The sequence below is a fragment of the Fusarium solani genome, assembly GCF_023522795.1.
Source record: "Fusarium solani strain SB1 chromosome Unknown bctg00000005, whole genome shotgun sequence".
Taxonomy (NCBI): Eukaryota; Fungi; Ascomycota; class Sordariomycetes; order Hypocreales; family Nectriaceae; genus Fusarium; species Fusarium solani.
In genome coordinates, this window is record NW_027072153.1 from 1,947,206 (window position 1) to 1,971,291 (window position 24,086).

At 52.4% G+C, this 24,086-nt stretch overlaps 9 protein-coding genes across 9 annotated transcripts; 5 read left to right on the plus strand and 4 right to left on the minus strand.

Moving 5' to 3' along the window:
- Positions 1-304: 304 nt before the first annotated feature.
- Positions 305-3,943, minus strand: MRS44_009060 (uncharacterized protein; the record flags this gene model as incomplete). Its single annotated transcript, XM_046284107.2, has 7 exons — positions 305-884; positions 942-2,000; positions 2,192-2,276; positions 2,788-2,932; positions 2,984-3,354; positions 3,405-3,614; positions 3,664-3,943. 7 exons carry the CDS (start codon positions 3,941-3,943, stop codon positions 305-307), a joined length of 2,730 nt encoding a protein of 909 aa, XP_046132525.2.
- A 1,117-nt stretch (positions 3,944-5,060) lies between these two features.
- MRS44_009061 (uncharacterized protein) lies at positions 5,061-6,600 on the minus strand (the record flags this gene model as incomplete). The annotated part of the gene is made up of 4 exons (XM_065621158.1): positions 5,061-5,529; positions 5,601-5,693; positions 5,836-5,988; positions 6,113-6,600. 4 exons carry the CDS (start codon positions 6,598-6,600, stop codon positions 5,061-5,063), a joined length of 1,203 nt encoding a protein of 400 aa, XP_065477230.1.
- A 1,237-nt stretch (positions 6,601-7,837) lies between these two features.
- MRS44_009062 (uncharacterized protein) lies at positions 7,838-9,232 on the plus strand (the record flags this gene model as incomplete). Its single annotated transcript, XM_046270950.2, has 1 exon — positions 7,838-9,232. One exon carries the CDS (start codon positions 7,838-7,840, stop codon positions 9,230-9,232), a length of 1,395 nt encoding a protein of 464 aa, XP_046132527.2.
- A 352-nt stretch (positions 9,233-9,584) lies between these two features.
- Positions 9,585-11,341, plus strand: MRS44_009063 (uncharacterized protein; the record flags this gene model as incomplete). Its single annotated transcript, XM_046280089.2, has 4 exons — positions 9,585-9,897; positions 9,945-9,980; positions 10,028-10,512; positions 10,562-11,341. The coding sequence occupies 4 exons, from the start codon at positions 9,585-9,587 to the stop codon at positions 11,339-11,341; spliced, it is 1,614 nt and encodes a 537-aa protein (XP_046132528.2).
- Positions 11,342-11,528: 187 nt separating this feature from the next.
- MRS44_009064 (uncharacterized protein) lies at positions 11,529-12,377 on the plus strand (the record flags this gene model as incomplete). The annotated part of the gene is made up of 1 exon (XM_065621159.1): positions 11,529-12,377. The coding sequence occupies one exon, from the start codon at positions 11,529-11,531 to the stop codon at positions 12,375-12,377; it is 849 nt and encodes a 282-aa protein (XP_065477231.1).
- Positions 12,378-12,468: 91 nt separating this feature from the next.
- Positions 12,469-13,440, minus strand: MRS44_009065 (uncharacterized protein; the record flags this gene model as incomplete). The annotated part of the gene is made up of 1 exon (XM_046273880.2): positions 12,469-13,440. The coding sequence occupies one exon, from the start codon at positions 13,438-13,440 to the stop codon at positions 12,469-12,471; it is 972 nt and encodes a 323-aa protein (XP_046132529.2).
- Positions 13,441-14,486: 1,046 nt separating this feature from the next.
- MRS44_009066 (uncharacterized protein) lies at positions 14,487-18,540 on the plus strand (the record flags this gene model as incomplete). Its single annotated transcript, XM_065621160.1, has 4 exons — positions 14,487-14,831; positions 14,891-15,692; positions 15,749-17,957; positions 18,009-18,540. 4 exons carry the CDS (start codon positions 14,487-14,489, stop codon positions 18,538-18,540), a joined length of 3,888 nt encoding a protein of 1,295 aa, XP_065477232.1.
- A 682-nt stretch (positions 18,541-19,222) lies between these two features.
- On the minus strand, positions 19,223-20,622 carry MRS44_009067 (uncharacterized protein; the record flags this gene model as incomplete). Its single annotated transcript, XM_065621161.1, has 3 exons — positions 19,223-20,205; positions 20,254-20,371; positions 20,569-20,622. The coding sequence occupies 3 exons, from the start codon at positions 20,620-20,622 to the stop codon at positions 19,223-19,225; spliced, it is 1,155 nt and encodes a 384-aa protein (XP_065477233.1).
- A 1,256-nt stretch (positions 20,623-21,878) lies between these two features.
- On the plus strand, positions 21,879-23,462 carry MRS44_009068 (uncharacterized protein; the record flags this gene model as incomplete). The annotated part of the gene is made up of 1 exon (XM_046276403.2): positions 21,879-23,462. One exon carries the CDS (start codon positions 21,879-21,881, stop codon positions 23,460-23,462), a length of 1,584 nt encoding a protein of 527 aa, XP_046132532.2.
- Between the last annotated feature and the right edge of the window lie 624 nt (positions 23,463-24,086).

Sequence of the window (24,086 nt, forward strand, 5' to 3'; positions counted from 1 at the left end):
CGATGCTTCCAACCTTGGCAGACAATTTGCCCAAGACCCAACCTAGTTATAGTATTGACTCAGTCGAAGCTCCACCAATTGCACCATATGAAGCGCAGACATGATGCTAGGACAGTCTTCGCTCCATGGTTCTAAGAGCTTTATCGTCTGATGCAGGAGGTTGTAAATATCACTGCCGATGAACTCGAGTAACACGTCTGAACATGTCGCAATAGAGAGTGTGAGGCTGTTTGTCAGACAACTGCATTCTCAAATCAATAACCTGCGCATAAATCTATACCAATCAGCTTTGGTTTTGAGGAACTCACCACTGAGCGACGCTGTAGGTGTACGGTGTTCGATGGGAGAGTATATACTCTGCAGTCATGATAAACAGGCGACTGGCATTCAAGCAAACTTGACACATCTCTAACACTGAAGGAGGAACTTGATCAGCAACCTCGTCATCAATGGATGTGACGTGGATCACAAATGCTCGAAAGATGACTTGTTTAGCAGACCAGTAACGCAGCCTCAAAAGAGATGCAAGTTTGTCACCGCTTGGAGTACCCTCCAGATTCGGCTTAATGACCTCGGGGAGTGAGTTGTACCAAGTCTCAAGTTGGTGGTCAAGTTCACTGCAGACTCTAACCAGTGATGCGTCTGGGTGCAGTATGGATGATTGACTTTGGTCAGAGACACTCGGGTTACCTCCCGTGTAGATGGTCAGGTTATCCGTGAAGAAGAGGCTGTGGTGAATGCGATTCAGCAATAATCTTGCGGAGATCTCGGCGAGGACGTAGAGATGGCTGGGGCAGGCAGGGCCTCCGTAATTCGGGAACGGCAGTTTGTCGACAAGAAGCTCGATTCCGCTTCTTGGTTGGTTAAACTCGGCCAGGATGTCACTAGATAGGAACATTAGCGTCGATGTCTCATGATAACTCAGGCCTTGTCCTGCATACCTCTCCAAAATGAAGCATACCCAACTCAGTCGCGTGAGGGTTTGAACTTGTGTATCTTTCGACGAGAAGTCTTGACATCTAGGTCCAGCGTTAGTGATAAATCCATAAAGAAGTCGGCCCAGGTGGCTTAACTGATTCAAAGCTTGCTGGATACTCGTTGAAGCCATGTGAACGAGTCTCCAAGCCATCAGGGGGTCAACCGTATACGTGAAATAAAGGGCACAGAGGAGCAATGCCTGAGACATGATGATGTCCCCACCGAATGATACCATCCAAGAGGCAAACAATATGCGCAAAGCTCTTTGCATGAGAGTATTGCCAATGGGACTACCTGAGTTGCTGGATCCCGGGGAGCTTGATCTGGAAACATCCATTGGGGAGCTATCACCTTGGCGAGGTGGCGTCCGGACTGGAGCTGACACTGTTGAGCCCAAAGCCAATACAGCCATGACAAGAGCAGATTTGGAGTCAGAGCCGAAACCCTGGCTCCTTACCTCTTCGCACTGCGCTCTAAGTTCATGATCGTTGAGAAAAGGGTGAAATGGTTGAACTATATCGAAAAAGACGTTGATGTAAGAAATCCAAGAGGACTTGTCGATATTGGGATCCTCATTCAAGGAGTTTATGGATCCTTCCAGTAGAAAATGTGCAGTAGTGGTACGTGGGAGAGCATTTTCAAGCCCAAAAAAGTAGTCTTCTGGATAGTCACCAGTCAAACGTGCTATTTGGGGCAAGAGAAGAAGGTGGCTTGCACTCGTCCGATGCTTTGGCGGTATTGTGATTGGGGGGAGGTTTTCATCTTGGTTGCTCAGAACCCTCGTCTCTGATGTCTTGCCCGTCAAGAAAGGTGCAATGTGAGATATGGCATCGCCGGAGGTGAGAGGAGACTCATTGTTCGACGTTGTGCTTGCCGGCTCAGTTCTGGGCAACGAAACAGAGGTAGGTGATGTTTCAGATCTCCTTTCCAAAGCGGATATCGATACCGAGTGCTGGCTAAGTACAGCTTCTATAGCACTTAGGCGTTGTAGAATAGCTGACTGAGCCACAGGCCCTTCTTCACTATCGAAGTCTCAGTCATCTGATGCCCACAGAAGTGGTACAAACTTGGGTGCTTACTCTTGCGGCTCGGTCTCGGTGTACACACATTGTAGCCCCTTTTCACAGCATGTCTTGCATTGTGGTTGCCGGCCGTCACATCGCCTCTTTCTTTGATACAAACGGAGCCGTATGTTAGACATTGCTTCTCATACCAAAGAATTATCCATGCACTCACCGTTGACGACAGAACGTGCATGCTATCGCAGTCCGCCTCGTTGAAGGGGCCATCGCCAAGGCCTAGGTGCAGGTGCACGCTACCGCATCCAAGTGGGCGTGGTCAGTTGCAGCAGCAGCACAACTATAATGCGGTTTGATCTTATCCCAGGTACATACGACCACAGCCTTTAGAGAACTCGGGATCCCGTCCGCTCTCCCATAGATAAACTGAAGAGCGCCCGAGTAGTAGTCAGGTCGGTGACGACTGGCGAATGCCGGGTGTTGTATGTTTCTTTTTGCCTCTATTTTTAAGCCTCAGCGCGGTCAAACCCCCTCAAGTGGGCATTGCTCATTACTCAGCAACCAAATTCGCCATTTGCTCGTGGTTGTTCCTCAGCTGATTTCGGGTCACTACCACTCCTTAATCTTTCAGATTTGAAAACATAATCTATGCTACGCAGTACTATTTGAACTCAGATAGTGAAGAAAGCCAATGTTAAGTAAGGAAAAAATACAGCTGTCCCGCTAATTCATAGCACAATCCAAGATTATCCCTTAAGATCATAAACGACCTTATATCCAGAGATTTTACCATCCCTGTAAGCCTGAAAGCCCTCTGTGACCCCATCGAGCCCATTGATAACCCATGGAGTATTCGGACGGATTTTGTTCTTAGAGAGTAGGCAAGGAAGCTCTTCATAGAATTCAGAAGCCAGCTGGTGATCCTCCTCAGAAGCCTAAACGGGAGGATTAGAGCAAAGTCCAAAAATCATTCGAGAAAAACTGACCGGGAAGAGAGTTGCGCCCATCTGGTGGTCCTTGAGAAACGAGGTAAACACAAGAACTGACGTCACCTTTGTCCGCGCTGTGACTTTTTCAGTGAACTCCTTTCCCGGACGGACGGTGCATAAAACACCCCCTGAATCACTCATGGCTCGAGATGCCCTTGCGGACGAGCTTTCAGTCCCGATGGTGTCAAAGATGTACTTGATATCAGGAAGAGCCTTTCGGAGCTTCTGAATAACGTCGGGATCTTTGTAATCGAAGATGTACTTGGCACCATGAGAGTGAAGAAGCGGGAAATGTCGTGGACTGCAAACTGTCGCAACTTGAAAACCGAATAGGGCTGCGATCTGAACAGCGTAGAGCCCAACACTAGCTGGTGCCTGATTGTCAACATAATTATGTAAATCGTGGAAAGTCACGTACTGCTTCCAGCCCAAATGAGCAATTGCACATCTGACCCTGCAGTTCGATCAATGGCAAGGCTTTGGGACCGGAATAAGGCCAGCCATGCTGTCGTAGCAGCCAACGGCACAGTGGCGGCCTGCTCGAGAGGGATCTTCTCGGGGACTTGGAAACAAATCTTCTCATCGGCGAGCGTGTATTCACTGTATGCTCCTTGGCCCTCGAGTTCACCTAAACGATGTTAGTTGAGCAGCAACTTTATCAAACAGCCAATACGTACCTCCCCAGATAAGACCGGCGATTGTATCCCCGACCTTCAAACGTGTGACATTACTTCCGAGGGCTTCGACGGTTCCAGTAAAGTCACAGCCCAAAACGGCTCCGTTGCCGAAAATCTTGTTGTCGAAACACAGCACATCCGTTGGGTTTTGTGCTGCCGTAAAGACCTTGACAAGTGCTTGGTTTGGACCAGGTTGAGGCATGGGAAGCTGCTCCTGAACCAGAGAGAGCTTCCCTGCGTGATCTCTCACTACCAAGGCTTTGCGGGTCTGTGTGGACATACTGAAAAAGCGAAGAGCTCGGGTTGGTCTCATAGTTGAGAGAGGAGTTGTGTGAGCTGAAGGTCAACTCGTGGGCCATAGCGGCGGTTAAATAAACATGAAGGAGGTCTCATGATTTGTAATGTTGGTAGGGCTTTGGGAGTTAGGAGTGCTTGAGAAGAGAAGAGTAGTGGGGTTCCAACTAGGTTGATGCCATCGTGGATAACCTCATGCATGAGCTCGGCGGGCGGGCGGGCGGGCCGCCCACCTCGTTCCACCTAGGCGATCCACTTCGGATGCGATGAGTTCGGATAGGAAATTTGGCACTGCTATTCTGGGCTGTCCATTTCGTACGGACTCGTTAGTTACTATCTATAATGCCGCGTGGCTGTGACTGAGGTACCTTCCTGCTGTTATGATCCCTCCGTTGTGGATGAGCGGTTTCATGACTAGGTACTGAACTTGGCCTGAACTCCCAGAGGGGGGCACCTATGACACTTTTTCCCAAGGTCGTTTCAATAATGGAACACTATCAGTATAAGCCGGAGGCTCTATTTGGGCTTTGCCTCCGGTCATTGGCCCACCAATACATACTCCCACAATCACTGCCAATGATCATTTCGGTCCCTCCTTCAGTCTCAACTCTGGCCCCTCGACCGCCTCCTCCAGTTGAATCATATTACCCTCAATACTCTGACCAGCTCTACGATTAGCCCTCAAACAGTCCTTCGACTTAGCATCAAACCCGTAAAGAAGCATCTCGAGGGGCTCAGACTTGAACGTCTCAAGCTCAATCCCTCGAGACTCCATCACAACCCAACCGGAAAACAAAATCGCAGCTAACAACAGTACTACAGGGCCGGAAATCAACGGCTAACGCACCCTGATGTAGATTACCCATTGTTCCGTATAGCCCTGGACAGGGGATCCGTTGGTGTCGCGCATTTGGTACGACATGAGGCGGGCGACATTATTGAATGTAGCGGTGATGTTTGTTGAGTTTGACAATGCTCTATTGATCGAATTTATAGCTTGGGGGGTCCAGACCTCTCATCATGGTCGTTATGGACCTCTGAGTGACGTTGAATATTCGTTGGATATGAGGTGGTAACAAATTGTCCTGATCCAGAAGCCTCAGCTAGAGGTCGTTTCTGGGTATCACCAAGCAGTGGAACTCGTTCACCAGCGCGAGGGAGGTTCCGACGGTGCTTTTGATAGCTTCATGGGCTGAGGGATCGGTTTGCTCGGGCTGCCATGAGCTAGACACGCGCTCAAAGGGGACAGGAATCAGCCCTTCGTCTATCTTCCCGCTCGTCATGGTCGGTTTGTACACTTGAATGCAATACCGTAGAGCACATTCCGTGGCGTATACCTTAGTGTCGTTCCATTTGATTTTTTTAGACCAGTATTCTTCTTGGACGTGCAGGACTGCAAACGAGGCCAGAAGAGTGTCCCAGTTCCTGAACGAGTACGTGTCGTTGGGTCGGAACACTACTCGAAGATCTGTCTTCGAACCTACTGCCATACATCCGTATGACTCGTTTGCATACCCAGTCGCCCTAATAAGGGCTGGAGAGTCCCTGTCTTGACCATAGCTGGATCGTAGGCTGTACCTGGTTATTTTAGGAAAAGGTGCGAATGGCTGGCAATGAGTCTCCCCCAAGAAATCTTTTCGCACCTTGGAAGAAATGTCGCCACAAGAGCTGCATATTCCAAGTGTCGAAAACGCCGGCCAGGTGCAATTTCCGGTCCTGCAAGATAGTCCTGGGGGCTGCACCGGCCTCAGAATAGATGCGTTAACGAAGCCCATTTGAGTTGCCAGTGATAAGCCAATATCCGGATGTATTCCCTGATAGCATCGTAAACGAACACTCTGGCCATGATATTGGAGGGTGTATGGTAGTTCACCATACCATTCACCAACGTCAAGCCCATGGCTATGCATCATGGATGCGCCACTCTCAGCCGTCGAGGACATCTTGCCCACATATTGAACCAGTCCCTGAAGGAATGGGCCAATGGCGAGCAACGCAATTGTGATGCCAGCTCCAAAGCATACCCAATGCCTAATTGAGTTAGTTTGCGGCAGGTGAGAGCATGGTTTTCAATGTGTACATGCCTGGATTTCAACTTCCACATCAGAGTGAGGCTTCCCAATGGACCACGCCAGCTTCTTCGATGGTCACGAACGCAGACAGTGGGCCCTGCCTCTTGGAGAACCAAGCCCATTTTCCCTGGCCAAGACAGGTACCAACAATAAACGCGAGAGGTGTCTTGATGATGACTGACAGAAGGGACACCACCGTGTTGAGGGACAGCGGTAGAGTCCAGGTCGAGAGTGGCTGGCCGTCCTGGCGAGCAAGGAGGATGATGAGGGCACTGAGAGAGACTGTACTGGAAATCAGGGCAATCAACTCCAGATTCCAGTCCGAGATCAGATTTCGTAGACCTTTGGCATGTCGTACAGGATTCTCAGGCAAATCTTCAATGTCTTGCTCCTCGGCCGAGTATGGGCGCGCTGGGCTTGATATAGAAGTCTCGCTCGGGCTGGCTCCCAGAGGTCGCAAAGTGTACTCCTGAGATTGATTAAGAAATGTTCTGAAAAGATCTTGGTCATCGTCGGGTACAGGTGAAACTGGTCGAGCCATCAAACTATCAGTGCTGGCTGATTCGGGCATGGTGGGCAGCTTAGGTTGGAAGAATGTGTCAATAATGTTAAGAGAGGAGTCGTGGCATTTATAAGCGGCCTTATTAACTCATTGTTTCTCACTTATACGAGTGTGACGGTACACAAACCGCTCCGCCTTGCCTCGGTGCATCCATTTGTTGAGGTGAGCGGCTCAGGTGCAAACGTATTGAGTATCACGTTACACCAGTCTAGATATGAGCTTGGCACGGCAGCTGTATCTCGGTAGGTTTACTAGGCTTAGAAGCGGATCCAAGTCAGGATCGAGCTACAATGGGGAGGTTTCACTCAGGTCGCGTGAGATAGGAGTCAGCCTCATGTGTACAGGCAAACAGACGGTTGGTATTCTCAACTCTACAACCTCATTTGGTGAGTGATGTCTTGATTGTTTTAAATATCTTCATTAAACATTTCAATGCCGTCGAATGGCCATATACAGGTAAATATACTAGAATAAAAGTCTATATAGGCAGACCTTGACTGAGCATTGCGCCTTGAAAGGGGATCTGGAACGGGCGCAGTAAAGCATCTTCAACCCATGGATAAAGGAGCCCATTGCCAAGCGAAATGAACAAGGTACATCCTCAAGATGGCATTTGATCTCGTGTCCTGTGCTTTTATCATCTGCCTTTCTACCACACCGACAAGGGGATGTATCAAAAGTCCGAGACGACGTGAGAATGCGCGTCATACGAGACGAGCGACAGCCCGATCAACGCATCAATCACCATTCAGTTATATTAGTCTCGGAAATATCACATCTATCTCCATTGCCTACAGCCAATCCGACACCATTTAATGCTGCAAGTCAATCAGGAGCGTGTGTTGATTTGTCCATGACTCCCCATTTTGCCGACGTCGGTGCCGATGGGGTGTGAATTAACCCACTTATGACCCCCATGAGGACGGACTTTCATCTTTTCCCTGAACACCGCCTTGGTATTTATTCAACTTGATCTCTTCTCTTTTTCTTGAAAATACTGAATGAGATGGTATCAATTAGCCATCTTTACTTTATCCTTGCATTCACCGGACCATGAGTGCTTCTTCGACATGTACCGATCGCCACCCTGGCGAAGACGAGGAGCAACCTCCCCCAATGACCCAAGATCTGGAGAAACAGCCTGAATCATCAACCGAAGATACACCTCCTGCCTATTCCATTTTTACGACATGGCAAAAACGCTTCATCGTGTTGGCAGCAGCTTCTACCGCCCTCTTCTCCCCCCATGACGGCCCAGATCTACTTCCCAGCGTTACCCGCCATCGCCAAAGACCTGGACGTGACCATCTCACAGGTCAACCTCAGCGTCACGACTTACATGATCTTTCAGGGTGTCACGCCCATGTTTATTGGATCTCTGGCTGATAGTGGAGGGAGAAGACCTGCATATGTTGTTTGCTTCACCCTCTACATTGCCGCCAACATCGGTCTGGCGCTTACACCGAGCTATGGCGCCCTCTTGGGTCTACGATGTCTTCAATCTGCTGGCTCTGCAAGCACAGTTACTCTCTGCTACGCTGTCGTCGCAGATGTCATCACCTCTGCAGAAAGAGGTCAATACATTGGCCTGACTGCTGTACCTGTCGTCCTCGGTCCTGCTCTAGGCCCTGTCATCGGCGGCCTTCTCGCCCAGTACCTTGGCTGGAGATCCATCTTCTGGTTCCTCACAATCTTTGCCGGAGTAGCCATCGTCCTTGTCGTCATATTCTACCCAGAGACATGTCGTCGCATCGTGGGCGACGGTTCAATCCCTCCACCCCCTGCGTATCGGTCTTTGTGGCAGATACTAAAATCCCGACGGACTCGGCTGTCAGCAGCCAAGTCCGACCTCAGCCGCCAAGCTTCTCACGGCTCAAAAAAGGAAAAGACGTTTAAATTCAAGGCGCCAAATGTACTCGAGTCGGTTTTGATGCTGTTCGAGAAAGAGACGGGCCTGTTGCTTGGCTTTAGCAGTTTGTGCTTTGCTGGCTTTTACTGCATTGCGACAGCCATGCCCACTCTATTCTCGAGAATCTACGGTTTTAATGAGATCCAAAACGGTCTCATGTTTCTTCCAATAGCAGCTGGCTCTGTTATCGCATCATTCATCGTTGGTGCCTTCACCAATCGCAATTTCGAGCGTCACTGCATCAAGTTGGGCATCCCCTACGAGAAGAGCCGTCAGCCAGACCTTTCAGGCTTTCCAATTGAGCGCGCTCGACTCGAAATCGGATTCCCACTCATGCTCATGTCAATCGTCATGCTCATCGGCTGGGGTTGGGCAGTTGACGCCAAGACGCATGTCGCCGTGCCCTGCGTGTTGAGCGGCCTGATGGGAGTTGGCATCGTGGGCTTCAACAACACAACTAGCTCGCTACTAATCGACATTCACCCGGGAAAGCCAGGGACCGCCAGCGCTGCTAATAACCTGACTCGCTGTCTGGTTGGAGCTGGAGCTAGTGCTGCGATCGTTCCCATGGTTGATGCTTTGGGTGCAGGCTGGGCGTTTACTCTGGTGGCAGGGATACTGTTACTTGGGTGTCCAGCCATGATCCTCCTGATGGCCCGGGGGATTAAATGGCGAGAGGAGTTGAGGATCAAGAAAGAGAAGAAGAGGAAAGCGAAGGAAGGACAAGAGTGAATTAAGTTGATCTATAGACGGCATCAGGTATAGAGGATGCATGGGTTATAAGTCGAGCGCATTGGATGCAGGATCTGGGAGTTACTTGGGTAATCTTGGCGACGAATGCCAATTAATTGGCGATAAAAGTTAGGCTCGATACTATTTAATATTTCCAATTTGATCTTAAATAAAACTTCAATTTACAATATTCCCTCTTGTGTAAAACCGGCAGTGTTCTTCTGATGTGGTGGCTTATCCATCTGGTGAATGTGGGGTCTGAGCTCAACTTTTTCGCACAGAATTTCCATCCGTCACCACAAACACCATCGTCTTAACGCGAGCCCGCCGTGATGCTTTGCTCGCTAATATCATGGCTTTCTCACTTTTCTTCGCCTGGATGACACTTCTATGCGGTCTCATAGCTCAGGTACTCCTCAAGACCGTGTTCACCCTGGTTGTGCTCCTGGCTTCAATCGCCATCTACCGATTGACATTTCACCCACTTGCACGCATCCCCGGACCCAAGCTGGCTGCCATATCCAGTTTCTGGCACGCATATCATGCTCGAAATGGGCGCATGGCCCATTTGGGAAAGACTTTGCATTCGCGATACGGCCCTGTTGTGCGTGTAGGCCCAAATGAAGTCTGGTTCGACACCAAAGAGGCTTTTCAGGCCATCTACAGTATGTCGCACCCAAGTTCATGAGAGCTTCAACTGACACTTCAGTAGGCAGTGGCAGTGGATATGAAAAGTCGGACTTTTACTGTAAGTTCCAAATCATCTTCATCGTCGATCATGACTGACTTTCGCAGTGGCCACCAGCCTGAGCAAACCTCGCATCGACTGGCGGCTCAACCCTCAGTTTCCTGACACACTCGATCTTCTCTCGGAACGGGATGTGAGACGGTACCGAATCCAGCGCCGCATAATCGGCCCTGTTTATCAGACGTCCAATCTCCTCCAATACGAGGCTACTATTGACGATGTCATTGAGCGCGCCATCACCAAGCTCAAGAGCTTCAAGGGCGCTCCAATCGAGTTGAATGAGTGGATGCACATCATTGCCGTGGAATGCCTTGGGTCCGTCGTCCTCTCGTGGTCCCCCGGAATGCTCAAGAACGGCACCGATTGGGGATCGGGCTCGCATGCCTATCATGGTTGGAGACGAAAGAGTGTCTTTGGCCTCTTCCCTACCATTGTCAAGTTAGAGTTCCTCTCCAAGACAGTCGGCCGGCTCTTCAGCTCAGCCTGGGGCGTCAATTTCAAGACACCAAAGAACTTCAAGCCATTCTTTGTCGTGAGTTTATCGTTGTTGACCTTTGGACTCAAACCTGATGGCTAGATAGGATGTTGGCAAGCGAGTCTCTCGACGTGTCAACGCGGCCAAAAGACCAAACCCGCCCAAGGACAGCCGCCAGGATCTCCTCACAGATCTCATTCGGCTTCACAAGGTCAGGCCTGACTTTACTGACAATTACCTGCGCAAAATGGCCGTGACAAACTTTGGTGCTGGGCATGAGACCATGGCGTCGACTCTGACCTCCATCATGGCCCTGCTAGGTTCCCATCAAGATGTCCAGACTCAAATTTCCCAAGAAGTACTCGCCACGACAGACCCAAGCCAATACTCTACTGCAACCCGTCTCCCGATAATGCAGGCTCTCATCAAGGAAGTCAAACGGCTATACCCAGTTATCAGCATGTCCCTCCCACGCAAGGTTCCCAGCGGCGGTCTTCACCTTCACGGCTTCTATTTCCCACCTGACACAACTGTGGGCTGCAACCCAGTAGCCTTGCACCGAAATACAGACGTCTTCGGTCCCGACTCTCACCTCTTCAACATCGCTCGGTGGCTCAACGCAGACCCCGACACGGCTCGTAACATGGAACGAGTCAGCCTTAGCTGGGGCGGTGGCTCAAGGTCATGTCCTGGGCGTCACTTGGCTGAACTTGTGGTCTTTAAACTTGTCCCAGCTCTAGTGAAAGAGTTTAAGATTGAAGCTGTTCTGCCGCCTGAAGACGAAGGTCGCTCATATTTCTTGTCCATGTTGACGGGAGTCAAGACACGATTTATCGACCGACAAGCAGCGGACTCAACGACCGAGACCCAGAATCCGGTTTCTTGACCTAAATCAAGGAGGGCGGGGATCTTTTGACTGTTCATGGCGCTTATCTGCGCCAAGAAGGATGGCAGTTGCGTCTTCGAGTGCGCCCTTCACACGACACAACCTCAATTATTAATCCGCTACTATAAATGCAGCCGCTCGCTCTGCTCCAAAACATCAGACAAGCAATATCCCAAAGCATTCAATCATGGTTCAGCCTATCGTCACAGAAAACGCCCTCATTGGAGGCAGCCGCATCGCCTATGGCGTCTATGGCACTGGCACTCCGGTCGTCCTCCTTCACGGAACGCCCTCTTCATCTCTCATCTGGCGCAACATCGTCCCCAAGCTCGTCGAGAAAGGCTTCAAGGTGCACGTCTTCGATCTCCTTGGCTTTGGCCTTTCTGAGCGCCCCTGGGACTCTGCCGTCGACACGTCCATGACAGGACAGGTTCCCATCCTGGAAGGTCTTCTATCATTGTGGGGACTGGGCAAGACTCATATCATCGCCCATGACATTGGAGGCGGTATTGCCCAGCGGTTCGCCATCTTCTCGCCAGAGAGGGTGCTGTCGCTGACGCTCATCGACGTGGTGTGCTTCGACAGCTACCCCTCGAAGCGGACCAAGCAGCAGATGCAGAAGGGCCTCGAGACTCTTATCAAAGTGAGCGACAACGATCATCGCGCTCACTTCAGGGAATGGCTGCTGCAAGCTGTCGAGAACACTGCCAAGTTCGAACAATCGAGTTTGGACTCCTACTTGGAATACATCTCCGGCCCCATCGGCCAACCGAGCTTGTTTGAGCATCAAATTCGACACTATGATCCTAAGCACACGATGGAAGTGGCCCCTCGCCTTGGTGAGCTGGAGAAGATACCTGTGCAGTTGATTTGGGGCGCAGAGGATGCCTGGCAGGTTGTTGACTGGGCTCATAAACTCCATAAAGCGATCCCTGGATCTGAGCTCAATATTGTGGAGGATGCTGGACACTTTTCTTTGGAGGATCAGCCTGAAAGGATATCTGAGCTTCTTGTATCATTTCTCAGCAAGCACTGATTCTGGTGTTCAATAAGAGCGTCTAGTTACTAGGTCTGGCTCAATATACACGCGGCGAACCATGTTACTACCATACACAAGCTATCTATGATTAGAACCCCTTCATGGCATCAACTCTGGCCTCCGTCGCCTTCACATGCCACTTTGTCCCAGCTCCAAAAAACTCAAACGCATGCGGCACTCCTGGCCAGAGGTGAAACTCGACCTCGACGTCATCCGCAAGCAGTCTTCTGACAAACTCCATGTTCTCCTCTCGAAACACGTCCAACGTCCCAACGTCTACATATGTGGATGGCAGGCCCTTGTACGTCGTAGCTCTCGCCGGGGCAGCATACGGAGAGACATCCGCCTCGGGCTTCCCGGCTTTGTCCTCGCCGACATACGCCGCCCACGCCAGTTCGTTGTGCTTGGGGCTCCATGTGACAAATTTGAGAAACTCAGTGTCCTTGTCATGCCGTGTCCGGTCATCGAGCTCGGGATATGTAAGAAGCAGCTTCGCAATTGGAGGCTGAAGCTCCCTATCCCTAGCCAAGAGGGCCAGCCCGGCAGCGATGCCGCCGCCTGCACTCTCTCCCTGGACGGCAATACGCTTGGGATCAATGTTGAGCTCCGCAGCGTGGTCCAGAAGGTACTTGAGGGCTGCGTAGCTGTCCTCAACAGGGGCCGGGTGAGGATGCTCTGGTGCAAGACGATAGTCAACACCAAAGACGGGACGGTCAGCCGCAAGAACCTTGTCGACCATGAGCCCAGCGCAAAGATCCACGCTCACGGAGACGAATCCACCGCCATGAATGGCGAGAACCGCAGGCAGAGGCTCCTTGGCTGAGAGGTGCTCGGGCTTCGCAAAGCGGCGGAGCAAGACCTCTGCGCCATCATAACTTTGGATGGTGTAATCGGTCTGCTGGATGATGTCGGCAGAGGGCGCGCTGGGGGCCATGTTTTCAAAGAGGGCCTCACTGTTCTGTCGAATCTCCAGAGCGGTTTGAGGAGGTCCTGAGGGACGCTTGGATCTGAAGGGCTCCAGTGCCTTGGCGAACTCAGGGTCGTATCTCAGACTGGCCATTGTGAGTGATGAGAGTGAGTAGTGAAGACTAGTGATGAAAGTGAAGTTGAGATGGATTGTTAGATTGGTATCTAGAGTTGAGCAAGCTCAACCCCAGCCCATTATATAGAGAAAACAGGCGGGGTTGACCAGTCCGCATCAACTAGTACTTGAACTAGTTGACGGATAATCGCGAATCGTCCTCAGACAAATCCGTCTCAACTGCCATGATTGCAGGGATCTCTATTGGTGGGCTCGTTTGGACATCGAGTAGTTGACAAGGGTCAATCTTCAAGACCGTGAACTTTAACGTTGTTTAGCTGCTTTTTAATTCACGCCATGGCTCAGGACGTTGAAATCACAGAGGAGCTTGTTGGTGGTCTCTCTAAAGGATTGATAATACAACAATACTGGACGGTTGTTGGGTGAAAACTGCTTATGATCAGTAATCAACTTCAAGTGAAGCCATTAAAGTTCTCGCTTCGGGTGTTGATGGGACATCGCGAGGTGTTGTATAACGGAGGCCACTCCGCTCCGCTCCGCAATTCCGCTCCACTCTGCCATCCATGTTGAAGAAACGAGTCCGAGATTCCGGAACGGAATCCTTGAGAGCCGGGGCCCAGCCAGGAACTCGACAAGTTCAAATATGCGCTAGAGAATAACGCTATAAACCTCTCCTGAAAAGTCAGGTTGTGGTGTCGTGTCTTTAGAAGACCATGGACACGTTTGGAAATGGCGTGCGGCGTAGGAACAGATCAGATAGTGGACGGTGACATTTAAATCACGTGATGACATCGGTGCATGGCAAGCCCCGAGAGGCCGGACCGTCCGTCTCCGCCATGAGAACGCATCGGCCAAAAAGTACAGATCGCGACTTGTGGCTTGGACTTGCACTCGACACGACAAATTGGCAGAGGCGGGCATCTTCCACCAGCTCGCGGCGCGCCTCATTCGACTCGGCCATTCTTGGCTTCATCTAATCTATTCTCTTTTCTCACTTGATTGTTGTCCATTTAATACTTCCCAACAGAGAGAGAGACCCAACCGTCTCATCCACTCCGCCCACGATGGCGCCCCTCGTCGACAACCCCCAGATAAAGCAAGCCGAGCTGTTGCGCCCGCTGTCCTTTCAGTTCCACGCCTATGTCTGGCCCTTCGCCATCATCTGGCCCATCTTCCTGGCCTTCTACTTGACCCCCGACCTCTACGAGAAGCACATTGGCGCAGAGGAATGGACCGTCTTCTGGTGCGGTACCATCATCACCCTCCAGACCCTGACATGGCTCAGCACCCACTGGAGCGTCGGCCTTGAGGCCAGCTTCACGGCCTCCAAGGCCAAGGACATTGAGGATGCGCAGTTGATCAAGGTCATTCCCATCGCCAACGCCGGGTCTGCCGAGATTTGCAAGCTGGTTCGCGACAAGGTGGGGAGATTCTTCTGACCTCAATTTCCAAACTGTAGCTAACATAGTCGACCCAGGCTGGCGGCAAGCTCAACACCTCATTCCTCTTCCAGAAGCGCCGTTTCCTCTACGACCCCGAGACAAAGTCGTTTGGTACGCTCAAGTTCGACATCGACGCCGAGCCCAAGGCCACCATCGGCCACTTCCAGACCGCCAAGGGTATCCAGACCCAAGTCGAGTTGTCGCGCATCGAGCAGCACTATGGCCTCAACACTTTTGATATTCCCGTCCCTACCTTCACCGAGCTGTTCAAGGAGCACGCCGTCGCGCCCTTCTTCGTCTTCCAGATCTTCTGTGTTGGTCTTTGGATGCTCGATGAATACTGGTACTACTCGCTCTTCACTCTCTTTATGCTCGTCGCCTTCGAGAGCACTGTTGTCTGGCAGCGCCAGCGTACCCTTAACGAGTTCCGCGGCATGAGCATCAAGCCCTACGATATGTGGGTGTTCCGTCTTGGCAAGTGGACCGAGATCCAGAGCGACCATCTTCTTCCTGGCGATCTTGTTTCTGTCGGCCGAACCAAGGAGGACAGCGGTGTCGCCTGCGACATGCTTCTGGTCGAAGGAACTGCCATTGTCAACGAGGCTATGCTCTCTGGTGAGAGTACTCCTCTCCTCAAGGACTCGATCCAGCTTCGCCCATCTGATGTCTCCCTGGACACTGAGGGTCTTGACAAGAACGCTTTCCTTTGGGGAGGCACCAAGGTCCTCCAGGTCACTCACGGAAACCCTGATCAGGAGAAGCCCAAGCTCTCTTCCGGTGTTCCCCCTCCTCCTGACAACGGCGCCATGGCCATCGTCATGAAGACCGGTTTCGAGACTTCCAGGGTAACCTGGTGCGAACCATGATCTACTCCACCGAGCGAGTCTCTGCCAACAACGCCGAGGCTCTCTTCTTCATTCTGTTCCTCCTCATCTTCGCCATTGCCGCCGCCTGGTATGTCTGGGATGAGGGTGTCCGCAAGGATCGCAAGCGCTCCAAGCTCATGCTGGACTGCGTCTTGATTGTCACCAGTGTCGTTCCTCCTGAGCTTCCCATGGAGCTTAGTCTCGCCGTCAACACCAGTTTGGCCGCTCTCGCCAAGCTTGCCATCTTCTGTACCGAGCCTTTCCGTATTCCTTTTGCTGGCCGTGTCGATGTGGCCTGCTTCGACAAGACCGGTACTCTGACTGGTGAGGATCTCGTTGTTGAGGGTATTGCTGGTCTTGCTCTTGGACACGATGAGATCAAGGACACCAAGGAGGCTGATGGCGCCCACTCCACCATGACTGCTGTCACCGAGGCCAGCCTGGAGACCAAGCTCGTTCTTGCCACTGCCCACGCCCTGGTTAAGCTTGATGAGGGAGAGATTGTTGGTGACCCCATGGAGAAGGCTACCCTTACTTCTCTCGGCTGGACTCTTGGCCGAAATGACACCCTCATGAGCACAAACAAAGCTGGCACCACCCACGGTACCGTTCAGATCAAGCGTCGATTCCAGTTCTCTTCGGCCCTCAAGCGTCAGAGTTCGGTCGCCATGGTTCACGGCAACGATATCAAGAATGGTCACAAGATTAGGGGCACCTTCGCCGGTGTCAAGGGCGCACCCGAGACTATCCAGAAGATGCTTACCACTGTTCCCCACGACTATGAGGAGACCTACAAGTACTTTACTCGCAAGGGTTCTCGTGTTCTGGCCCTCGCCTACAAGCAGCTTACTCACGACTCTGAACTGGGCGCTGCTAGGATCAATGAACTGAAGCGAGAGAAGGTTGAGTGTGACCTGACCTTTGCCGGCTTCCTCGTGCTGCACTGCCCCCTCAAGGATGATGCCAAGGAAGCTGTTCAGATGTTGAACGAGAGCAGCCACCGTGTGGTCATGATTACCGGAGACAACCCTCTTACCGCTGTTCACGTCGCCCGAGAGGTCGAGATTGTTGACCGTGAGGTTCTCATTCTCGATGCCCCTGAGGACAACGCGGGTGGCGAGAAGCTTGTGTGGAAGAGCGTCGATGACAAGGTCAGCATCAAGGTTGATCCTTCAAAGCCTCTTGACCCCGAGATTCTCCGCACCAAGGATATCTGTGTTACTGGTTACGCCCTCGCCAAGTTCAAGGACCAGGCTGCCTGGAACTCTCTTCTCCGACACACCTGGGTCTACGCTCGTGTTTCTCCCAAGCAGAAGGAGGATATTCTTCTCGGTCTCAAGGATATGGGTTACTACACTCTGATGGCTGGTGACGGCACCAACGACGTCGGTGCCTTGAAGCAGGCTCACATTGGTATTGCCCTCTTGAACGGAACTCCCGAGGATCTTACCCGCATTGCCGAGCACGCTCGCAACAGCAAGATGAAGGAGATGTACCAAAAGCAGATCGAGCTGATGGCACGCTTCAACCAGCCCCCTCCCCCTGTTCCCGCCCTGATTGCCCACCTGTATCCTCCCGGTCCCACCAACCCTCAGTTCCAGAAGGCCATCGAACGCGAGGCCAAGAAGAAGAACGTGACTCCCGAGGAGTACGCCAAGTCCCAGGGCCATGCTCTCGAGACCATTACCTCTCCCGGTGCCCAGCAGCTCATCAACTCGGACCCTCGTGCCGCTCGTCAAGCCGAGATCAACAACAAGGCCGCTGGATTCGCCGACAAGCTTGCGTCTGGTATGATGGAGGCTGATCTTGGAGATGATGAGCCACCTACTCTGAAGCTCGGTGACGCCTCCGTTGCTGCTCCTTTCACCTCGAAGCTGCGAAACGTCATTGCCGTGCCCAACATTATCCGACAGGGTCGTTGCACTCTTGTTGCCACTATTCAGATGTACAAGATTCTCGCTCTCAACTGTCTTATCACCGCCTACTCCCTGTCTGTCCTGTACCTCGAGGGTATCAAGTTTGGCGACACTCAGTACACCATCAGTGGTATGCTCATGTCTGTCTGCTTCCTGAGCATCTCTCGCGCCCGTGTTGTCGAGGGTCTGAGCAAGGAACGCCCTCAGCCCAACATCTTCAACGTTTACATCATTGGCTCTATTCTGGGACAGTTTGCCGTCCACATTGTCACCCTCATCTACATTGCACGCCTGTGCGATCGCCTTGACCCGTAAGTTGCCAGCATTCATTTATTTTGTTTTCTCAAGCTAACATTTAATAGTCGCTCTGATGACATCGACCTCGAGGCCGAGTTCTCTCCTTCTCTCCTCAACTCAGCTGTCTATCTCCTCCAGCTTATCCAGCAGATCTCGACCTTTGCCATCAACTACCAGGGCCGTCCCTTCCGTGAGTCTCTCTCGGAGAACAAGGGTATGTTCTATGGTATTGTCGGTGTCTCTGGCCTGGCCTTTGCCTGCGCTCTCGAGCTCTTCCCCGACATCAACTCGGGCATGAAGCTTGTTCCCTTCTCGGAAGAGTTCAAGACCAACATGACGGCCGTCATGGTCATCGACTATGCGGCTTGCTGGATCATTGAGGTCGGCCTGAAGAAGTTCTTCAGCGACTACCGACCCAGAGATATCGCTGAGCGAAGACCCGACCAGCTTGCCCGAGAGGCGGTGCGACGGGCTGCCGCTCAGAAGAAGAAGGAGGAGGAAGAGGAGAAGAAGAGAATGGAGAAGGTGGCCGAGTTTGAGAGGAAGGTTGAGGAGCGGAGGAGAAAGATTGAGGAGTGGAGAGCGGCCAGGGCTTAAGTGGACGCCGTGTTACATAGTAATGGGCATTCCGTGGTATGATGAGGGTTTGATGGTTTAGATTTGTGAGGGTTTAGACATGAGTCGACATACACTAACTAGACGGAGGACGATGAGAGGTGAAGATGGAGGATGGGTGGTGGGGGTGTGTTGTATAATATTGATGGAGTTGTGATAGACTTGATCATGAAACATAGCCAATCTTTTTTTTTACAAATACTTGTCCCGATCGCCTGCTCCAGCATTCCCATTGTTTATAGGTATCGCTAATTCTTGGTGGCTATCTGATAGGCTGACAGGGTAGCACTCATGATTCCGTCTTCCGAGTTGTCATGATCCATGTTTGAGAGAATCAACGCCAAGAGGCCTTCAGGACTGGGCAGAAGACACATTACATCACCAGTACTCAGATATTGGGTATTTTTTTCATTCATTGCTATGGTACAGACAGACCAGATCTCCAAGTCTATGGCAGTGGTAGAACAGCGGGAAGAAAAAGATGATGGGTATATCAATCGCTCATACACCCCCGTTTTCCTTTTTTCCCAATCCTTACACGAACGGCATCCGTACACACAGTGACAGACAAATCGCCCTCGTCCTTAATTTTTCCCATTTTCACCACATATCCCAATGTCTTACGCCAGGTCATTCTCCATCAACTAGATAGTTGGGAGCGAATTTAGTTGCCGGGGTTGGAGGCAACGAAGGCAACACCCTTCTCGATGTTCTTCTTGAGGTCACCCAGGCAGGCCTCGACGAGCTTCTCCTCGTTGGCATCGACCTTGCCGATGGGGTGGATCTTCTCAACACCCTCGGGGCCGAGCTCGACGCGGGAGCTGAAGAACTCAATACCCTGGTCCTTGTAGAGAGGAGACTCGACAAAGGCGGGCTCAACGACACCCTTCTCGCCCTGAACAGCGCGGAGGATGGAGTCAGCCATGCGGGCACCAGCCATGGCCATGGAGAGAGTGGCAGAGCCAGCACCGTCCTTGGCCTTGACGACCTCGTCACCACCGAACTGGACACGCTTGACGAGCTCAGCGTTGGAGCTCAGGTCGGGGTGGTTGCTCTGGGAGAAGAGAGGGACGATGGTGACACCGGAGTGGCCACCGACAACGGTGATGTTCTCGTCCTTGGGGTCGGTGCCCTTGATCTCGGAGACGAAGCGCGAGGCACGGACAACGTCGAGGGTGGTGACACCGAAGAGGGTCTTGGGGTTGTAGACACCCTTGGACTTGAAGACCTCGGCGCAGATGGGGACGGTGGAGTTGACGGGGTTGGAGATGATGAGGAGCTTGGCCTTGGGGGCGGACTCGGCGGCGGCCTTGGCGAGGTCACGGACGATGGAGGCGTTGGTGTTGAAGAGATCGTCACGGGTCATGCCGGGCTTGCGGGGGACACCAGCGGGGATCAGGACAACCTCGGCGTCCTTGAGGGCATCGGCGAGGCCAGCGGGGCTGGGCTCATAGCCCTTGACGGTGGACTTGGTGTTGACGTGGGAGATGTCAGCGGCGACACCTGCGGGGAACAAGGCTGTTAGCTGAGATTGATCTAGATCGGGATGAGGTGGCATGATGGGTCGTCTGGGGCCTCGGATGAGCGAGGTGCGAGATGGCCAGTGCGTGCGGGCGTCGCTCAGCCGAAGCATGATGATTGCAATTGCTGCGGGCAGCAATCGAAAGATTGGGCAATGAGGGTGTCGTTACGTACCGGGTCCGCCACGGATGTCGTAGAGAGCGAGCTCAGTGACACGGGGGTTGAGCTTGAGGAGGAGGGAGAGAGGCTGGCCGATACCGCCGGCAGCACCGAGGACGGTGACCTTGGAGAGCTTCAAGAGGGTCAGCACGAGAATGTCTTGTGAGTACAAAGACTGCAGAGTCTTTGGCCATTGCGAAGCTCATGAGGTCGTAGGCTGGCCTCATGAAGCTCCGGTGACGACCGGGCCGGTCTCGCTCGGTGAAGAGGAAAAAACGGCGAGCGACATAAACAAGTCGCAAAGTCAACGGGAGGAGGGCATCAACTTACGTCTCGCGCAGTGGCGGAGAAAGCACGTCGCTGGATACGAGAGGCGGCGAACATTTTGGCGATTTACTCTTGAGAGTTCTAAAGAGTCAATTGGGAGAAAGAAAAGGACGAGGGATGGAGGGGGGAAGAAGAAGAGGATGGTTGAGGCTTTGGTGATGAGCAGTTTAAATACGGGGAGGAACAAGCGGAAGATGGGGGGTGTGGGAGCTCCAGCAGCGCTTCGAGGGGCCCAGATTATGCCTCTTGAGGTTTAGCGTGGTGGAGGGGCATGGAGCTGAGTGGCCGGGCGAGGTTCGGAATTTCGAGAAAGACACGGAGCAACGGACGCGGCAATCGATGCTGCATTGGTCAAGATCCAGTTGATCAAGCGGCATGAATTCGGCTTCTGTTTGATCTGAACTGTTGTCGTCACAGGTTTTGTTTAACCTACGTCAATTGCTCCGGTATTCCCGGTTGCTGCTCTTCGTCAGGGCTTGCCACTCCTCCGGAGCACCCTCATGGGCACTTACAACGAGACCGGCAGAATGGCCAGAATTGCTTCTTTCAACAAAACTCCCAGCAATTGGCGCGGTAACCAGGCACAGGGCAGTCCTCACCGCAACCTACCGACGAAGAATGGTTTCATCCCGGCCACCATTCAATAGCGAGAAAAAACCTGGGGGAGGGGTACAGTACAACGGTAGAGAGACGGATCGACAATGAATGGGCCGGGCAACGGTGGACGGAGAGAACGGCTGGTTGGCTCCGTCCAGTCTTGATCCTCCATCCCTTCATCCGTGGATTCTGCTAACATGGACCGGATACATTTTATGGATACCACCTCTCGACTAAACCAAGCACTCACCTACCGCTCACCTGCCACTCACCTCCTGCATGAATGGTCATGCGTGGGGGCTCTAGTTCCTCCTATGAAAGCGCTCATGCTTCAACACACGCAGTATGCAGGTGTGCGCTTCAGCAGAGAGAATCCGAACATCCACCATCAACAAGAATCCTGCATCCAACCTGACATAAAAATCTCGCACACTTCTCGGGAACTGTTCCCGTCGGGAATATCTGAGGTCCCCGGCCACGTGGTTCACCTATAATGCAATGCTCGGCGAGTGACTCAGCGAAGATGCGAAATTCTCTAGGGTAGCCAACTTTTGGAGGGGCCGGAGATGGTGGGGGATCTCCAAGCTCCCTTTGATGCACGACGTCAATCAAGATCTTGATCAAACAACTACACACGACTAGAAAATTGTACCCCGACCCCCGAATAGACACAGAAAGACTCAAAAATACCGTCCATCCGTTAATACCTGCGCGCCATGTCCCTCTCGCAGCTCTCACAGCTGCTACCTCTCCCCAACGAGGAACTTCAGCAGGTTCTCGATTATGCTTCGACCCTCTCCAAGCCTGAAGCTGCAGAGCATCTTGGAAACCTCCTCGGCGACTCTCCCCAAGCTGTCGAGTTTATCTCCTCGTTCAATGCCCGGCGACAGGCAGCAGCAGCAGCAGGACCATCGTATTCCAGCGCCGCAGCACCCCCCGAACCAGAGCCAGAAACCATAGCGCCCGTACCGAAAGCGAAACGACAACAAAAGAAGAAGAAGGCAAACATCCACACACCCCAGGCTAGGAAGGTTGGAGAATATGCGGCTCCTTCAGGCACTTCATACAGCAAGAAGGACCAGGATCTAGACTACATCCCTCAAAGACCAAGCGCCCCTAGCAGCAGCAATGCGTCGAGATCCAACACACCGAAACCCGACCCCAAGCCAGTTGCGAAGCCTCCACCGAAGCAGCATGTTTCAGCAGGCTATCTCATTGGGGATGGACCTTCGAAACCTAAGCCAAAGTCGAACCCCGTCTCACGAACCTCGACGCCAAAGCCCTCGGCGAGTAGCACCAAGGTGTCCATTTCTGGGGGAATGCCCATGGCTGGTGCTTCAACCGCCATCTCAGACTTGGATGCTGCCATTAGAGCACTCGAGATTTCGACGAACCCCTCACTGGACAATGTCAAGTCTAGAAAGTGCAACTGCGTTGCCACAAGACATCCTCTTCAGGGCGCAGCACCAAACTGTCTCTCTTGCGGCAAGGTAATCTGCATGAAAGAGGGCCTGGGACCTTGCACATTCTGCGGCGCTCCGCTCCTCAGTTCAGAAGACGTACAAGCCATGGTGCGAGAACTCAAGGATGAGCGAGGACGTGAGCGGATGGCAGCCAATCGTGAGGCCAACCGTCGACCAGATGTTGCCAAGACACCCGCCCCATTCACTCAACCGCGCGGCAACGACGGACTCTCATTGAGTGACGCCGAAGCCAAGGCCCGCGCTCATCGCGACAAGCTACTCAACTTCCAGGCACAAAACGCCCAGCGAACTACGGTGCGCGATGAGGCAGCAGACTTTGATGTCGGTGGTGCACTAACGGGAATGGGCAGCATGTGGGCGACTCCCGAAGAGCGGGCTCGTGAGTTGAAGCGGCAGCAGAAGATCCTCCGAGAGATGGAGTGGAGCGCACGCCCAGACTATGAGAAGCGGAAGCAAGTTGTGAGCATCGATGTTGTGGGTGGCAAGGTTGTTCGTAAAATGGCAGCTATCGAGCGACCTGCTACACCCGAGTCTGAGGAGGAAGATATCTACGGCGCGGAGGATGGTGTCCTAGGGGAGACAACCGGGAACAAGAACGGTGGAAGAAGCGGTGGAGCGTTCAGCGGCAACCCGTTGTTGGGTTCCCTGATCAAACCAGTATTCGATGCCAAGGGGAAGGGGGCCGAAGTGGAGGGAAGGGAGTCAAGAAAGAAGAAGGGATGGCAGCGTGTTCAACATGATCTGGATAACAACGAGGGAATCATCCTGGACGGAGGAGTCTATGGACACGCTGGGGATGAGCCAGAATGTGGTTGAGCATCTCTGGAGGAGTGCTACTATTTGGGAACAAGATAGTGATACCCGCCAGTTGGTGATACATAGTACCCACTACTTGAGCGTTTGCATGAGCCGTAGCGAAGAATGGCAGCTATTCTAGAGATTCGTTGTTTAGCGGATACCCAAAGTAGGGTTGAGAATAAGCGACGTGGAGAAGGGGGTCATGAAGGACACAAGTGTCTAGAACATATTGAAGGCATGATAAGACTCATTGCCTTGCCCTGATGTTAGATAAATCCTAGAAACATTTGTTCTCTCTAAAATTGCCGATATCTCAACTTTTGCTCAAGCCTCATACACGTGCAGCCTTTGTTGACATCTCATGATGGTGTCGCGGGGCACACGTGACTTCGTGTCATGAACGTTTATTATGGCCCAAGCGTCATGTTTAACCGGATACGGGACGTGGAGGGGCACGCGAAGAAGGGTGGGAGGGACAAGGATTGTAGGTGAGGTCATTTGTCTGACGGGAAGCCGGGCCTTGGATCAATTTCTTTATTCTTCTGCCTGTACGGAGTAATTTAGAAACTGCGTATATGTGTCTATAACTTGGGTAATCTGTCATAGGCAGCAGGCGAAATATCGGTGCCTGCCATCTGTTGT